The sequence below is a fragment of the Sylvia atricapilla genome, chromosome 3, assembly GCF_009819655.1.
Source record: "Sylvia atricapilla isolate bSylAtr1 chromosome 3, bSylAtr1.pri, whole genome shotgun sequence".
In the NCBI taxonomy this organism is placed as follows: domain Eukaryota; kingdom Metazoa; phylum Chordata; class Aves; order Passeriformes; family Sylviidae; genus Sylvia; species Sylvia atricapilla.
In genome coordinates this window covers 111120878-111134733 of record NC_089142.1, presented here as the reverse complement: position 1 = coordinate 111134733, position 13856 = coordinate 111120878, and the positions used below count along the sequence as shown (strand labels likewise).

The 13856-nt window shown below is 45.1% G+C and overlaps 1 protein-coding gene across 2 annotated transcripts in view; it reads right to left on the bottom strand.

Annotated features, from left to right (window-relative positions):
* Nucleotides 1-13015, bottom strand: part of RTN4 (reticulon 4) — a 40350-nt gene extending 27335 nt beyond the window's left edge. Inside the window, exon 1 of one of the 2 annotated variants that reach the window (XM_066316613.1) lies at nt 12460-13015. In XM_066316613.1, coding sequence (XP_066172710.1) covers nt 12460-12910 — 451 coding nt within the window. In that variant the 5' untranslated portion in view covers nt 12911-13015. The remainder of the gene's footprint in view (nt 1-12459) is intronic. The other variant, XM_066316614.1, reaches the window with a different exon arrangement.
* Between the last annotated feature and the right edge of the window lie 841 nt (nt 13016-13856).

Below are 13856 nucleotides of genomic sequence, written 5' to 3'. Positions count from 1 at the left end.
AATCTTCAATTTTGCTATTTGCCTGGACAAAATCAAGTACTGAAAAAGAGGTGGGGATATTTTTGGCTTTTTAAAAAATATTATTATTATTATAAGCAAAGAATAATAGAAGCAACTGATTTAACAAGATAAAAGGTCAGAAGTGAGAAATATTGTAGTTGACACAGCACATACATAATAACTCAGTCAGGCAAGGCATTAAGCAAAGCTGTGTTTTGGCACTAGACCCCAACTTGTGCAGAAGCAATGCCACTTGCAGACACCATCAACTGTCTGGCTTATTCAAGTTAATCTCACCAGCATTGTTCAAAAATCAAGTCTTCTCACAACCTACATTTCCTGTCACAATATACAGTTTATTTGGTTTGTTTCACAGAACATTTATCTCTTGCTGTATTTTGTGGATTAGAAGTATCACCTGAAGATGACAGAAAAGAGAGTAAGAAATAAAGCCGAGTTGTAGGGCTTGGTATTCAAAAAGGTCCTCAATTCCTGCTGGGCCAAAGAGATTTCTGCTCAGTTTTCTAAAAATTACATTTTTCGATTAAGAACCATATAAAGAGAAACCTCAATTCCAAATTTAGAGCACATTAAAGCAGTGTCACAGTTCAGTGGTTGTCAAGCTTTTACGGATGAAAACCACACTGGAGGACAACTGATGGGCATGTGACACAGAGTCACAGAACTGCTAGACCAAGTACCACTGCAGGCCCTTTATTCCAGGAGCTTCTTGACTCCACATCCCCTGGCTCACCAGGATCCTTTCCACAAGCAGACACTGCTCCTCAGCCCACACCTTTCCTGAAACCACACGCTCTGCCTCCTCCAGATCATCCCAGGGCAGCACAACCTGGATGTACTGGAAAGGGTCTGTGCTTTGAGGCAGGAGAAAGAACAGGATGGACCTGATGGGACCAGATTGTGAACAGAGACCCTGACAGCCCGCCAGAAAAGCATCTCCCAGGGATATCAACACCAAGGCAGTGGAGTGGAGGTGCTGGAAATGCAGGAGGAAGGGCAAACAGCAGAGTCCACTGGGACGCAAGGAGGTGAAGGGGGAAACACACAAGTCATCCCTGAAAGGTGCAGCTCCCTTCCTATCCAAAGGCCTGCTGCATTCTGTATCAAAAATTCCACATTTAAAATCTTTTGAACGCTTTTCCAGCTCCAGAGAGAGGTTTCAGTTTCTGGGGAAGGGCACTGGGTTGAAGACCACGGGCTCTCATTTTTCAGTGTTTCGTAAAGACAGCACAAGGCAAAAACTCCTGAGGTCTGGCTTCCATTTACCCAACACAGAACCATAAAATCATTATGCCAGCCACTGAATTCCCAGGTTCTCTTAATGGAAGGATATTATCACCACACCCAAAGTTTATTTTCCACACATGGCTGGAGTGTGAAAAGAGATTACATAAAAGCAGTGTTTCCTAACCAGCCAAGGAGAACCACCCACTCCCTCTCCACCCACATCAGAGAGGCTTTTTTCCTGCTGAAAGAAAAAAGATACAAGGCAGGGCTTTATCTGGCCCTTGTGGGTCCTGTGTAACACCTCAAGGCAAGCAGGGAAAATGGAGTAGGACAACTCCCTATCAGCATCGGTGCCGACTGAAATACCACTCTTTGCAGAGTGGAATTGAAGTGACATGGTGAAAGGGATTTTTTTCCCAGCAGTGACACTGCTGAAGAATCCCCACCTCTCAAGTAGAAGTAGAAATACAGCTCTGTGGGTAAGTAGGACACTTCTAGGATCCATCATCAGGGGTGGCTTCTCCTATTTATTTGCATCTCGATGGCACAAAAACAAACACCCAAACAAGCAACACAACTAAACCAAGTTAAAAATCTTCAGAATGCATCAAGCTCTGAGCGACAATATTGTCAAGCAAAAGTAGATATTCAAAACACCTTAACTGACATACAAAGTGAGTTTCACTACAACAAAGCTTTACCCAAATACGTACAGAAAAACATCTAAGCGATTTTACAAATTGTAACTAAAACCAAACCATAACGTTTTACAAATCATAACTAAAACCCCTTCTGTAAGATGAACTGCTCGCTTAACACTTCCATCAGAAGATAGACTTTGTTTCATGAAACACAGAAGACCAAGACCTCAAAATGCACACAATCTCCATGAAATAGAGTTCTTATTCCAATTTTTTTTCAGCCAAAAATCCATAATGATGCAAGTTAGTAAATTACTTTGAGCATTGAAGCCAAGATAAAGGCTGACCTCCTATTTATGAGCGGTACCCACTTTATATGAGTTACTGAAGCACTCCAATTGATGGCTTTTAAAGAGAACTTTAGAGACAGCCTGCCCGACTGCATTCCTGGTTTTAACCAGAAATATTCTGTAAATTTTACCTTGGGTTTTTGCAAATTAAACATTCCCTACAAGAAAAACCCCAACCCCAAATCAAAAAACAAATCACCCACAAATAGCCCTGCTGCCTCTTTCATTAGCATGGAGTCTCGTATTTTAAAACTGCATTTTGATTTCAGCTAAAACATAATGTCCCTCAAGGAGAATCAGATTTCAGTTTTGTTTAAAAATAAAGAACCCTGGCACCAGCATGACAAAGACGTGTAATTTTAAATCCTCATGTTAATTTTTGCTGATTTCCCACTAACTGCGGATGCTTCAAGATGCTGACACTACCAGCATAAAACTTAACATTTAAATACTAAAATTTCAGATAAAAAGTAGAGAAATAAATGGAGATTTCTCATATAACTAATGAAATAAATGCTGTCTGCAAAAACTTCCAGAGAAAAATCTTTAAAATTAAGTAGTAAACTGGCAATTCCAAGAAAAGCAATTTATGAGAAAAGAGCCTTTTTCTTCCCACAAAACATACTTGCCAAACAAAAGCAGAGGACTTCAGTCTAGTCAGAGAAAAGAACTGCACCAGAACAATTCCTATCCCTCATCACTGGATTTGTGTAAGTGAAGGACCCTTCCATCTGCTCCCATGTGCCTCCTTCCAATCAGCAGCAGGACTGTGCCAAAGTGGCTTTATTGTTCTGCTGCTCTCCTTATTTTTGTGTATAAGCTCAGCATTAAAACAGACAAAACCCACAGAAATACCAAGCAAACTTCACCTGATGCCCAGTTTAGCTTTGGCAGGAGACTGCATTAGGCTGCTAGACGGCAGCTTTAGCCTTCAGAGCTTAAAAACCACTTCCTGGATTAGTTTGCTGGAAAATGCGTGCTCGTCTTAAAACAAAATTAGCAAAAATGGAGTCTTTGAGAATCCGTTTCACCTTTGCAAGCTTCGGAAATGAGCGAGATACCAAACTAACAGGCCAGGGGCTGCTTTTACCTTACAGACCTCCCACAGTGGGACATTGTGAAAGGCCTCTCCTGTTCACATAAATATTTAACAATAAAGGAAAACAGGGTAAAATTAATACTCCGAGGAATGGCATATGTGACATAACTCACATGTCCTGTAAGTGTTCCATTTGCAGCCACCCTTCTAGGGCAGACAGGAAAGAAAAATTGCTCCTTCAATGCATCAAACTGTTCACGTGCCCACAGTGGAGGCTGCCCCAGCAGCATTGTGTCCAGCAGCATTTCTGTCTCAAACTGTTTAGCAACTCCTGTGCCTTTTTAAAAGTTGATTATTTCAAGTTCTTGGACGCCTAATTTCCTACTGCAGTACAAAACAAGGGCACACAACTTCACAAGAATTTCCTGAGAAAAGCAGCTGCCTACACAAACTCCATTTAAATCATCTCCTGTTATGATGCGATTGTTCTAAATACAGGATTTCACAAAATATTTAAGCCATTCAAGATTAAGAACATTAACTATTAATAGCACCTTTTCACATCATTAGATCAGGTTGCAGAGCCACAGCAAATAATTAGTTTTCCTCATTTGGCTCTTTTTAGTGACAGGCCTAAGTTTTTAAAGAGAACTTTCCAGTTTAGGAAACATAAAAAATCTTGGGAGGAAAGTGCAAAGCCACCACAGAAGATGAAGGTTGTTGAAGATTTAAGGGGGGAAAAAGGAGCTCCATTTTGGACATCCTGAGGGTATCACAGCTGGGACCACAAAAGGAGCCAAGACCTTTGGTCATTAACAAAGCCAGCTGTAGGTCATTTCAGCCCTTCATGGCAATTACTGCAAAGTGCAATAATGCATCACCTGCACGGAGAGATGTCCTGTGCTCCTTGAAATACATGAAGAAAACAAGTTCAAAGCAAGCTTTTTAAATAGTCTGTTTCTACAAACAAGTCTCCAGCAAATAACATTTTCTTGTTGTCGAAGCAGAAATCTATAACCAAACTAGCTTAGGCAAGTTTTTTTTTCAAAATCATTTTTACATGGTCCAATTTCACAGCTTCTCCTCTTTTAAAATAGCTCCACTGGTGGCAAGCTGCCCAGCACCAGAGAGACTGTAAAGCACCAGGACAGAGGTGAGCTATGTGCCATTTCTTCTCCTTTTGATCAGCTATTTAGTGAAAAGAAAGGCAGTTCCACTCCCCTGCAATACCCAAGTGCCAACTAAAGCATCAACAGAGGGACGCAAGAAAGATTCATTAACCCTGGCTCTATCACAACGTTCCCAGTTATAATTCCCAGGCTGCCAAATTAAGAATCCACTATGAGGATGTTTCTAAAAGCAAATACTTCAGACACTCTCACCTCACCCTTGCAACCATTTTGATCAGTAACACCAGGGACAGGATCCGAAGCATATCACCGAGTGGTTCTGTAATGCCACTTTCTGCTAAAAGTCCCTCATCAACTGAGTGTGTCACCCCATCCCCTCAGAGCAGGGACAGGATTTTATCAGGCAGCTTTTGTTAGCAAAACTCAACAAAGAGAAAGGTCCCACAGTTCAGCTTCAAAGAAACTTTTCACTCCCACCAGCCACACAGAGGATTCCCAGAAACAGGATGCACATACCTATCCCAGCCCAGCAATCCACAGGAACTGACCACGAGGAAATGAAATCCTCTCAGGAACAAAGAGAAAATTGTTCTGCTCCTGAGCATGGCCCAAAGCTCAGGGAGGAGTAAATGGGGTAGCTCCAGTACCACATACCTTGGCTGCCCAATCACAGAAATTCTGCTTTATTACCCAAATTGGCATTAGGTGGTGGGCAAAGCTTTCCTTTACTGAAGTCAGGTGGCCACAATTAACCCCAAGTGTTCACAACCCACCGCTGATGGCCTGAAACATCCACTTCACAGTCACAACTATAGTCAAGATACAAATCAAATTCATTTAATAGGAAAGTTAAAAATTAATTCAGAACAATCAAAAATATGAACATTCCCAGATTCAGCATTTATAGCAACCAATTTATACTGTTTCAACATATTTGATTAAAAAGAAGCAGAAAGAAACAACCCAGCCAGGTGCAAAAACGTGTCCAGCTAGACACAGCTTTAAATCCAACAAAAGTTTTGGCAGTCTTTGGCAACATTTGTAACCAAAAAAAGAGTAGATAGTTTCTCTAAAAACTAAGTAACTCTTCCTTAAGACCCATAAGTTTATGGGTCTTTAACTGTAGGTTAAAGTAATGAAAAGAAATTTGAATTCTGGCAGAGCTACAAAGCAGAAAAATAGTAATTACATCAGAACTTATTCAAAGGCAGGAGGTCTAAAGAACCATGCAAATACTATCATTATGCAGACATTATCCAATTTAATTGTAGAGATTATACCAATCATAAGATTCCCTTTTACTGATTTGTACAGATGGATTTTTCCCTGCTTTCCCCACAATTAAACAAATTAAGCAATATTTAGATGAGCAACCTTATCATTGAGAAAGAATGTATTTTTTCGCTAAAATAATCTTTAAAGAATGGAGATGAGATGCTACTGATTTCTATTGGCATCTCTTCCAGACACTTTACCTTGTGTGACAAGCCTCTGACACAAGAGCTTACAGTCTGCAAAATAAAAACAAATCAGTGCATAAGATGTCTGATGGATAAGATATGAAAAACAGAGAGTAAGAACATGAACTCAGTGTGGCCATTATTATCTGTAGAATACCCTTCGATTAAAGGGAAAAAGCAGTGTGGAGACAGAGCCTTGATATCTTCCTGACAACCAAGGGGCTCAGGTATCAAAAGCACTACAACAGATTTTGGTTAACACAGGTTTTGCCCAACCATTTCACTGTTTTGATATTTAAAACAGAATACACGGACACTGTTCTTGTCTAACAGTGTGGTCTTTTTAAGGGAAACTTGGGTTCAAAGTGCTCTAAATCCATCCTTTTGAGCAGGCTGAAGGTGCTCCCAGCAGACCCGGCTGAAGCCCATGAAAGAAGGAGTCTCTCTGCCACCAGTGACATTTTTCTCCTCGCTTGTTCCTTTCTGTTCTGAGCTCCAAACTGCTCTGCAAGGCCTCACACATGCTCTTTCATCTGTTTTCCTTGGCACTGCTTTCCTTGCCACACACAGGGGACACAGAACGACAGGCATTAAGGAACTGTCTCTTCTGTCAGAAAAGAGGGGACAGCAGGGTTCAAGGAAAACTGTCACAAACCAGTGCTGACTGCACAAGCAGGAGGATTTTGACAGACTGAGAACATTTTTAACTGGCACCAGGAAAGTTTATATTTATCTCAGTCTTGTGTCTTATTTGAAGAATCTTAACTAACATATTCTCCCTAGCTGATGAAGTTGATGACATGATTGCCCAGCTCATTAAAAAGCTGACAGTAGAAGCTAGGAGTATCTTCTCAGAGACAAAGCAAGTCTCCCAGCAAAACCATGGAGGGTCATACTGGTATTCCCAATACTTCTACATTGAGAGAGGACATAAAATTAAAAGTATTTTTTCTTTACACATCAGAAAGCACCAAATTGAGATAAACCCATCAAAATCACGGGGAAAAGCAGTAATTTAAAATCACAAAATCAAACCTAACTTAAAATCTTCATATTTTGACAGCTACAGTTGGCAGCAGATTGATTATTTCCATCTGAGAGATAAAAAACATTCTACTGAGATAATTTGATTTTCTCAGACTTTGTGAATATTAATAAGGCCATTATTTTATTGCTGTTGTAATAGTTCTTATTGATGGAAAGGGCAATTAAAAAAGCCATCCACCAAGCATGTGTCATCTGTCTGGTGTGCAGGATCACAGTGCTGGCTGTCCTATGCTGCCCTAAAAACTGAGACTGCGGAATAAGTAGAAAATATTATGCAGTGTTTCCAAAGCATATACAGAAGCAATTTCTATTTAAGATCATAAACAAGGACATTTTTAAAAACCGCATTAAAACATTACATTTCTGTTGAGGTCTCACAGATCACTATTTTTACTTGGCAATAATAGCTCTTTTTTTCCTTCCATTTCAAAAGCAGCTTGATAGTTACACAATTTTCCTCCTACTTCATGTATAAGCATTTCTGAATATCTCGAGACAATTCACCTGTAAGTTCCAAGCTGCTTTCCATTTTCTAGCCAATAAAAGACCAAGAACTATTTCCTTGCCTCCAAACTAGAACCCAAAGGACATTTCAGATTGAACTATGCTTTGCTAATTTTTTTTGAGTTTCAGAGTTACTATAGAAACCTGCTAGCACAAATTAAAAAAAGAAGCTTCTGTCAAAATATTAGCAGAAAATAAAGAAATATAATTCCAGCACACCAAGTGCTCCAGTTGAAGGTTAACCAGCCTTTGTTCCTTCCCAGCACACAAAGGCCAGGGGGGTCAGAGGAGAGCCATCAAGGAGCTGGGTGTGGCAGAATGGACATGGAAACAGGCAGACAAGGCCATGAAATCCCCTCAAAACTGTGTGGCCACCACCAGAGCCCCCCAAAATTCCAGCTGCATGGGAACACTGGGCTCCAGGCTTAAGAAGACTGATGCCTAAATGCCTCCTGCTAAGTAGCCAGGACTGAGTGCTCTGCCCAAAATCCTGGGCACGGGAGGAAGAAGAAGGAAAATGGAAACAACATCTGCTTTCCCAGCAACGTTGAGAAAACCTCTGACTGGGAAGCCTGAACACTCCCCTCAGTTTCCACGAGGGCTGCAGTTTGTGGTTGTCTGTGAGATAAAGAAGAGATTCTGTGGCCACCAGGGGTATGCAACAAGGTGGCCAAAGGAGTGGTCACTCCACAGCCATGCTCCTAAGTACAGGCTGGGAGAACAGTGAAAGAGAGCAAACAAACGGTGGCTCCTCACCATAACCTAACTTGTGGTTTGTAGACTTTCATCTCCAAGGGGAAAACTCCCAGTGCAATTCAAAACTTCCCTGAGGGCTACATCCTTATAGAGTAGGTGGAAACTGTGTGGTTTTATCCTGGAGAGCAAGTTTAGGGATACACACACAAAGCAAACAGACCATCAAACTTGGCAGTTTAACACTATCCTTGCACACACTTCTGCTTAACAGAAGACAGGGCTGTTTGGCTTCTGAAACACTTACAGCAACTGAGTTATAGAAGCAGGCCCCAGTGCTAGACACTGCACATGACAATGAATGAAACTGAATAAATGAAATGATCCCTTGTTGAACTCACCAAGATGGGAACATGAAATATGAAAATGAAGGTTTGCTATACCAGTCAAATTGCTGATTATTCTCCTCTTTACAAGATAATTAAAAAAAAAAAAAACAACACGTTCTAAGTTAGATAACCCCGTTCATGAACACCTCCTTTAGTGCTTTGCTGACTATACTCAGGAAGAGAAATTGTCTCACATCTCAGAGAAACACTGAAAATCAGTGGGTAAATATTTTAATAAATGAAGGGTGCAAATGAAAGTCACCAGTGATAGCATTCAAGGACAGCTCTGTTTTTTCCAGGTCATGGTGCATCCTGTCCTTAAAAGGCACACAACTCCCCTGGAGGAATCCATGCAGAGGCAGCAGCACAACAGAAAAAGATCTGAGGAGCAAATATGCTGGTTTAGAATTTGTATAAAATGCAAACGCAGGATGTGCAGGGTAAAAGGTTCACTGCTGGGGTGAGCAGAAGCAAGTATAGATCTGCATTTATTCAGCACCTCCTGCAGCCAGGCTCAGCCTGGCCAGGGACAGCTCCAGGCAGCTCTGCTGACCTCTGCTTGATACTGTCTGGCAAACCTTCCTGAAACCTCTCTTCAACACGGATGAATTAAAGAAAAAAATCCTATAGAATCCCATCTTATTAAAATGGAAAAGCAAGACTAATTAATAAACTGGCCCTTCACAACGTTTGCATATGTATTTAAGCCAGGTCAGCTGAAGGCAACAGACACACAAGGAAACATCTTTATTCTCTCTGCATGCTGGCCTAGGGCCAGGCTGGTGGATTTTGTGTACAGGCTTCTGGTAAGTGCAGTTTAACTTCAAAACACACCAGTTTCTTCCAGGAAAGTGAGATATGATCCTCGTTTTGCTGCAGGATCTAGGGCTTGAAGAAGTGAAATGGTATCTACTCATCATAGTATACTGATTATTCTTACTTTGGGCAGTTAGCCAAAAAAAAAAAGGGGGAGGTATTATTTTGACCATATATAACTACCTCAAACTGACTTTTTTTTTTTTTTTTTTTTTTTTTTTTTAATAAAAGCCATGTAAATTCAGGTAATCAAAAGAATTAGCAATAATCTCTCCAGAACTGTAGTTTCTGCAACTCACAAAACAGCAAGTACAAGAACCCCAGAAATTGCTCAGGAGAACCCAAGTTTGACTGCAGAGCTCCTGCTTGCTTTCTCCTCCTGCAAATATTTATATTTGCTCTTCAGAAGGTAGGCTGCTGTTACCCTGCCAGAGACTTGCATCACATATAATTATGTCACAATGATACTAAATACTCTTAAATGTGTAACTAAAAGCAATTACAAAGGTTTTCTTTTTAAAAAACACCTCCGTATATACATAAAATCCATTTCAATGGGCCATCAAGCAGGCGATACATTTTTGCTATTGTTCCACTGCCAAAAGGCAGCACCATGGCCAATTGCTGCAGATAAAAGCAGCCCTACTATTCTCTGCATACTTGCCACAGGCCATACTCTCCTCCTCCTGGAAACAGAATTTCAAAGTTATTTGCCTAAAACCCTCATAAATCAAAGCATCAGATTTCAAATATGAAGAGATTTTTTTTTCAAAGTTTCTAGATTGTGAACTTTAATTCTTCAGTTATAGCTTAAATTAAAACAGCAGAGCTCAAAGTAAGTGAAACCAGAACTCAGCAGAAAGCAAACCACAAGGGCCACGTGGCTGTGCCTGACATGGTCACCCTGCCACCAGCTGCAGCCAGCAAATTCATTTTGCCAGTCTCCCAGCATGAATTCATTTGAAGCCAAGCCAAATATCTTAACCCAGACAGTTTAAACACCTACTGCTAAATGCAAAACTAACAAATAATTGATGTTTAAATGGATATTCAACATGATGGAAACAAAGGGCTCCTGCATCTGAGCTGGCCAGAGTACTCATGAGATAACCTGGCAATGCTTTTATCAACATAATTTGCTCTCATCTAGGAGTTTCAAGTACAGAGCTTCTAATATTTCAGCTCATCATTAGATGAGCATTGCGTTACAACACCTTGTCTTTGGAAACCAGGCCTTCTCCAGATGCCAGTCCTTACTTCAGAGCCCTAAATTAATCATCACTGACAAATTAAAATAACTCTTTGATGCCACTTCTCAGCTATACTACGCAATTCTCACAGTTAGGTCTCTAACACAGAACTATTTCAGGAATTACTGTGCTCTTTTTGCCTTATCCTTCAGGGGTCAGAGAGAAAAAAAAAAAACCAAAACACTTCAAGAAAACACACTTTCATCCCTCCTTGTCAAAGCAACATGATTTGGTAGATCCTATTTCTTCCATTCGGTCCTGTTTAAACCATCCAGAGCTCCACTCAGAGAACATGCCTAGAAAAAATTCTGTTCATCCATCATATAGAATCCCTCCTCTTCAGTCTGTTGCAAGCTTTTGTCATCATCTGTTCTCCAAATGGTTGAAACAACAACAACAACAAAAATCTCCTTGGTGTACTGCTACACAGAGAGCTTCCAGAAGAACAAAACAAAGTAGGCTTTGTGAAAGGCAACAGCACAAGTAACCATAAAGTCCTGTCACACATGCAAATAAAATGCATTATGAAACTCCTCCTTATAAAACTAAATACAAGTTTTATCGGGCCTTTTTAAAAATTATTGTTCCAGATGCTTTTTTTTATTATATTTTGAGTATTATAACCCCTCTTACTGTGGTGTTCAGTTATTACTGAGATCCTGCGTCTTTCCAACATACCAACACCACAACAGCAATGAAGATAAGCACACACCACGATGATCTCAAGGCACTTGTATTTGTTCCTTTTCACTGTTTTAGTGGCCTCACGTCAAAGCTCTTGTACTTTAACTTAAGGAGAAGCGGAGCCCAAAGCACACTCACAATCCGCATGCAAGGCATTAGTCATGCGGGTCAGCTCCCGGATTAGACCTGAGAAAGGCTCTGGCAATCGGGCAGCACCAGCGATTGTTAGGGGCTGACACGCCCTCCGCTCCATAGCCCTGTGCTCCGGCGAACTCCCACATCACGGGGCGACGCCTCGGAGAAGCCCCAGGTGACAGCCGTGGCTGAGGCGCCGCCATCCAGGACGCCAGGGCTGACATTCTTCTCCAGGACTGCCATCCCTATAAAAGCAAGCAGCCTGGCCTCCCTTTGTGCTGCCGCACATTCCTCCCTAGGTGACCGGCTCCCTCCCGGGCGCTCAGCCCCGCAGTCCGCGGCGTCCCCCCGCAGGGCTGTGCCGGCCAGGTGCAGGGCCAGCGGCTCCGCAGTCCCTCGCCTCGCCCCTCCCTCCAGGCGCTGCGTTCAACATGAGTAAGATTACAAGTATTTTATGTTTTCCTCCTCCCCCGCGCTCCCACGCCCAAACCCGCAGTGCCGGGCCGCCCCGGTGGGAACCATGCCCGGGACAATGCGGCGAGAGGAGGGCTCCGCGCCGGGAGAAAGCCGCGGCCGGTCCCTCGGGACTGAGCCGGTAACACGGGCAGGGCCGTGCCCGCGGGGCTCGGCCGAGATCCCGGACACGGCCGGTTCTCTCTGCACTCGGCCGGCAGCCCGGGCTCGCCTCCCGCTCCCCCCGCGACGCGGCCGTTGCCAGGCGGCGGCGGCCTCAGCCCCGGGCGGCCCATGTGCGAGGCGGCGCTTCCCCCTGCCGCTATTAGCATAACACAGAGCGGAGGACGAGGGGAAAGAGAACAAATTACAATCTGAAAAAAATAGAAAAAAAAAAAAGAAGGAAAGGGGAGGGGGAGCCCTTTCTCCAGCACGAGCTGCGGCGGGGCCGCGCCCGAGCGCGGCTGAGGGGAGGGAGCGATGCTGCAGGAGGCGGCCGAGGGCCGGCAGACAAAGGGAACCTCCCGGCGGGGCAGCGGGGCTCCAGAAGCGGAGCGCCGCAGGCCGAGGCTCCCCCGGCCGGCCGCCGCCCTGCCCGGGCCCGGGGCGGGAGCACTCACCAGCGGAGCCGGAGGAGGACCCTCTGCTCTGGGGGACAACGGCAGGCTCGGGCTTGGGCAGCTGGGGCTGCGCGGGCAGGGCGGGGGCCGGGGGCTGCTCCTGCGCGGGGGACGGCGTGGTTGCGGAGGAAGAGGAAGAGGACACGGCTCCCCGGGGACTCCAGTCGGGCTGCGGCGGCTCCGGAGCAGCGGGGCGGGGCGGCTCGGCGGGGCCACCGAGGTCCAGCAGCTGCGGCGGCCGCTCCTGGGGAGCTGCGGCGGGAGCCGCGGCGGGCTTCCTCTCCATCACCTCCAGCTGCTCGTCGAAGTCTTCGTCCTCGTCTTCCTCTTCTTCCTCCTCCTCCTCCTCCTTCTCGTCGTCGAGCACGAACTGGTAGTTAAACTGTGGTTGCTGCGGCCGGGCTGGCCCGGAGGAGGAGGAGACCAGGGGCGACTGGTCCAGCTCGTCCATAGCGCCTGGAGCGGGCGGAACAATGAGCGGTGCGGTGCGGGGGGAGGCGCGGGCTGCGCTGCCGCCGCCGCTGCGGGACCCGCACTCCACGCCCTGTGAGTCACCGCCCGGGAGGCGCGGGCGCGGCCGCCCCGCCCCACGCCCGGAGCGGCGGCGGCGCCGGCCAATGGCAGCGGGAGAGGGCGAGGAGCAGCCAATGAGGGGCAGGCTCAGGAGCGGTGCCTCATGAATATGCATTAGGTGGGCGGGTCCGAGGGCTGGCGGAGCGCGGCTGAGAAGTCGGGTAAAGTTCAGCGCGGAGAACACGGGTGGGGCGGCAGAGGAGACGGGGCACGGCCCGGGCACCCTCCATCCTTCCGTGACAGACAGCCTGGGAGCATGTGGCGTGATTCATCCTTCTCCTCTGCCGGGAGTACTGTCATTCTCTTTTTTTGTGGTTTTAAACTGCGGCAAAAACCCCTCAGCGATTTCCAGAAAGAGAAGGGGGCAGGGCACTGACCCGCCCTAGGCCGGCTTCTCTCACCCTGGATGTGACCGCAGGGTCCCCAGACGGCCCGGGCGCCGCCGCACTGTGGGGCCGGGGAAGGGTGAGACGCCGTCCCGCTCCCGATCCTGCTCACGGGCATCGCGCCGATCGCCGCAGGCACATCCCTCTGAGGCGGGAAGTGGAGTCAGCCAGCGCCTTCCTCCGATGGCAATGGAAGTTTTAACCAAAACATGATGCAAAAACCTTCCCGTGTCTGAAAAAAAAACCCAGAGGAGACACTGTCAGGAGAGACAAACTTGTTTAACCACCCGTGCTAGTGTAAGGCAGCCCCACAAGCAGATCTCGTATTTCTTTAGACTATTAATTTAAATTGTGCAACTTTTGCTGGAAAGAATGGAAAGGAAAAGAAAAATGAAAAGAAAAAAATGAAAGGAAAAAGGAGAAAGGGAAATGAAGAGG